Source organism: Humulus lupulus, chromosome 7 (assembly GCF_963169125.1).
Source record: "Humulus lupulus chromosome 7, drHumLupu1.1, whole genome shotgun sequence".
NCBI lineage: Eukaryota > Viridiplantae > Streptophyta > Magnoliopsida > Rosales > Cannabaceae > Humulus > Humulus lupulus.
This window is the reverse complement of record NC_084799.1, coordinates 142,386,520-142,390,869: the sequence shown is the minus strand read 5'-3', so window position 1 is coordinate 142,390,869 and position 4,350 is coordinate 142,386,520. Positions and strand designations below refer to the sequence as shown.

At 27.1% G+C, this 4,350-nt stretch overlaps 1 protein-coding gene across 1 annotated transcript; it reads left to right on the top strand.

The window, feature by feature from the left end:
• Positions 1-2,856: 2,856 nt before the first annotated feature.
• Positions 2,857-3,662, top strand: LOC133789948 (uncharacterized). The gene is made up of 4 exons (XM_062227600.1): positions 2,857-2,900; positions 3,054-3,125; positions 3,231-3,496; positions 3,576-3,662. Exons 1-4 carry the CDS (start codon positions 2,865-2,867, stop codon positions 3,577-3,579), a joined length of 378 nt encoding a protein of 125 aa, XP_062083584.1. The 5' UTR covers positions 2,857-2,864; the 3' UTR covers positions 3,580-3,662.
• Positions 3,663-4,350: the final 688 nt, after the last annotated feature.

The following is a 4,350-nucleotide window of genomic DNA, read 5'->3' as shown; positions in this document are numbered from 1 at the left end:
GATAATGATTGATGGTTGGTTAATAAATATGGCTGGAATGTTTTCTGATTTTCTGTTAGTTATTTGATGTATATCTAATAAACTTCAAAAACCATAGAAATTTGAAAGTAGAATCGAAACCCATGTGGGGAAATATATTAGAATAATTATAGAAATAGCTTCTTGCAATTCAAAAAGTTGGGTAATAAAATGTAAAACATATTTTAGTGCAAGGCTAGTACATAAAATTTTTTAGTTTGAATATATACATAAAAAACCAAATACAAAAGAAAGAGTAACATCCCATTAACAAAAGTACTATTTATGAGAAAATTCTCTGGATATTTTCCTGTTTAAAATTTATATATTAAGTGCAAGTCTTGTAGAATACCAAAAAAAGTAGTTCTAGCATATGAAAAACAAATGCATACATTGAAAATAAAGAAAAGAACTAAAGAAGTTAACATGTTCCTTTTTATTTTTTTTATGGAAAGTAAAGAAAAGAACTAAAGAAATTAACATGTTCCTTTTACTTAATTATTTTAAGTCATAACGGTACTTAATAACGCTATGGTAACTATATATAGTTTTAAAAAACCAATGTAGTCTAGTACAGACAGATTGATAATTCCATAAGAGTGGACCCTATTCGTTTGATAATATGTTTTCAAGTGGTCCAGAAGAACATAAGATAACAGTCTAGCTTCAATCATTTTGGTTGGATCATTTTCCATTTTTGACCCTTTGGTTCTTCTTTCTCAATGATTGAATGCTGTTCATACGTACCTACAAATTATGATTACTACAAAATCAAAAATAAATAAATATACAGCATTTGAACCTCAAAATTTGATTCAAAATATCTAGTGGATCCATCCAAAACAAATGTATATTCACAGTTCATGTCAACACTAACTATATATCTATAACTAACCATCACACAGTTTCAATTTATTGCAATTGTTATGGTTTAATTTTAGTTTTTTTTTAATTTTAAATAATTTAAATTTACTTTTAATTAATTATATTAAGACACATGTATATAATTAGTTAGAGCACATATTTTGTCAAGTATTAAATCATCTCAATAAATTTGAACCCTTAGTTAGGCCTTCAAATTGGGATTTAACTTCCTTTAATGAGTTTGAAACCTCTGTAAACAGTAGTATCCCTTTTGTATACACCTATAAAATATTAGAGGATCAACTTAATGAGTGAAGGAACAAAATAGTTCAGTAGTTGATGAAAAATATGTTAAAAGCATCATAACAAACAAACAAAAAAATATTACAAGAAAAAATTTACATTCTCGATTTCATCCCTAAGAACATCATGCTTAAGTGAATGGCTGAGGTTGTGGTGCCACTTAACTAAATTGAAAAGAAATGGTGCTTCGAAACAAAAAAAAATAGCCCAACTCAACATAATATAAAAACAACATTTAACTTTTATTAATTCTTTGATCATTGAACCGCCAAAAAATTCAACCCATAAAAAAAAGGTAAAAAGCGAATTAGCACATAAGCACTTAATCATATCATCTCATGGCTCGACCATTTTACAATTTGTGCTTTTAGTCACTTCAATCTTACAGTTAAGCATGATATATAATTGATGGGGGATGCCAATTTTAGAGTGAAGCTGCCAATATGATATGATAACTCAGTTCGAAGTTTTACCTTCTACTATATAACCTAAATCTTTATTTTTTTAAGGTGTCATTTTAAAGAGATAGCTTTAAGGTGGTCTGTAACTTCAACAACAGTAGTCATCACAATTTAAAACTGGTTTCCAAATGCATTTTTCAAATGAAACATTAATAATAAAACACTTGGTTTATTCAAAAGAAAAAAAAAATACTTGGGATGTGTCTCCAGGTCTAGGTGTTGGGTTGCATGCGGTAACCCTAACAGAAACAATAAAACATAATATACATTTATATTAGAAATTGAATATTGTAAAATTTGTCACTGGTAAACATTCAGGCTTGTCAAGTGACAACATCACAACTTCAAACGTAAGAACTAACATTTCCTAATACATGCAACGCTTCAAAGATTCAATGAATTAATTTAAAAATTCTAAGCATTTTTTGGAGGAAAAAAAATGTAATATGCACTGTTTGATGTTTTTGGAAAAAAAATGAATTAATTTAAAAATTCTAAGATTTATTTGCATTTTTTTGTTGAAAATGGAGTGATTATGTAACAGAATTAACAAACTAAGATGAGTACTTCTTCTAAACTCTTAAACACACCCAGTAAAGCTAAACTGGTCACAAACAACCTCAACTATCGAATGAATCCCTCGGCCTAGTGAAAACTGAATTCTATCTTCTCTTTGATGTAGAAGAGAAGAAAAGAGAAGAGGAAAACAGAGTGTTTCTTGACTTTTCTTTGTCAGTTTTTCTTTTTTTAATTTTCCTCCCAATTTTTAATGACTAAATAAATGAGTTTGGAGAAAACCTCTTCCGTAGAAGATTTCATTATTTTTTTTCTCACTATTTTTTATATTTTTTTCAACACTATTTATATTACCACATTAGCTTTAATAGTTGATCATAAAACACATAAAATACTTTTCTTAACAAAATATTTTTAAAGAGTAATAAGTGTAATTTGACTCGTAATAATTAGTATCAAAATAGGCAAATTCTACTCGTTGTAAATTTTTTTAACGATTTATTGGTTGACAAGAAAAAAAATTGTTTTAAAGGTAAAAAATAGAGTAACAAAGTAGGTGTTATTGCACTATTGTATACGTATTAGTACTTAGAAAAAAAATCATATAATTCAAAAAGAGATATATGTTATAACACTATTTATCATTTTTAATTGTTTATTGGCCCACTTATGGTACTATATTTGAATGACAAAATGCAACACATGGAGCAACTCATTGTTTCTTTAATGAAAAATCAAGTAAGTATTTTGATGCTAAAACTATATTTTCATGTGGCTGAATTGCAATAATAACTAAGATTCATGTTTAATTTTTTGGTTAGTCTTTAATTTTGTATTTTTTTTTTTAATTCTGATGTTGAATTCATGTCTTTCTATCTTACTTGTAAATAGAATACATCTACTCAGAGTGAGGAGCAATCAAATGTCAATGTTCAATCAAATTCTCATGTTCATTCCACTCAGGTAATTATGATACTAATTATATGAAAATGATAAAATCTAAAACATATAATATTCAATATAAAATCATTTACTGCTGCTGAATTTGTTATATTGATATATTGTTAGAGTGTCAAGAACCACACATTTGGCTCAAAATGCAAAATATTAGATTGGATTGGATCTGGAGAAATTATTGCAGAAGGTTATTTTATCTCAAGTGACCCAAAGGATGAGGTTCACCATGTTCCTCTTGGGCCTAGTGCTATGAAAGTGGGGATAGATCTTGTGAGAAAGAATGATGCATTTCTGTGGAGGCCTTCAACAATTATGTCTACTATAGAAGATGTTGTAGGTAGTATAATTGCATGGCCAGCTGATAAAGTTATAATTAGGTAATTAACTTTTTTTATGTACTCTTTTAGTTTACTATAACTTTAAGTTGAAGCATTACTTATTTAAATTTTGTTGTAGCTAAACAAATGGACTCACAACAAAGACAAGTGCACAAAGGATGATGAATTGAAGGATGGAGCAAGTTTCACGCATGCTTTACTTTTGTGTATCTTGTAATGTTTCTATTTTTCATTTTTGAAGTAAAAATTGTTCAAGATTATAAAACTTTATTCTGTTATGCTTTCAAACTTAAGTTAGAACTAAGATCTCATGAAGTAGACACATTCATGGTTTGAATTAGTTATTGTTTAATGTAATACTTATGGTTTATCAATCTATTGAGAATTACATTTTATGATTATTTTTGAATTTTTTTTTATCAAAATACAATAATGAAAATCTTTTAATTAAAAAAAAAAACCATATAAGTATACTTATCAAAATAAAATTTAAAATTTTATTTCTATATGTTATGATTTAAAAACATATTATAAGCGTAAAAATCGTTATGGTTTATATAATATAACAAACTAAAAATATTATCAAAATAATCAAATGTAACAGTTGAAAAGTGTTATGAAAAAAGTACAAGATTAAACTTCAAATTTATAACCAAAAACTCTATCTAAATGTTATTATTTGAATATTATAGCACCTAAAAATGTGTTATTGAATAGTTTAAGATAACACCGAACATAACATTTAAAAACTGTTATAGAAAAAACTGGACTTTTAATAACAGGGGCTATGTTAGCATTTTCAGAGTGCTATCAATAGTCCCGGTTAGCAGTTTTTAAGTGTTACGAATACTGTTTTTTCTTGTAGTGAGTTGAAGAGCTCCAGGAAGCCATGA

Coding starts and splice junctions, on each gene's coding strand:
- LOC133789948 (XM_062227600.1), top strand. CDS start 2,865: ATGGAGCAACTCATTGTTTCTTTAATGAAAAATCAA. Junction 2,901..3,053: donor TTTCTTTAATGAAAAATCAA/GTAAGTATTTTG, acceptor ACTTGTAAATAG/AATACATCTACTCAGAGTGA. Junction 3,126..3,230: donor CTCATGTTCATTCCACTCAG/GTAATTATGATA, acceptor ATATATTGTTAG/AGTGTCAAGAACCACACATT.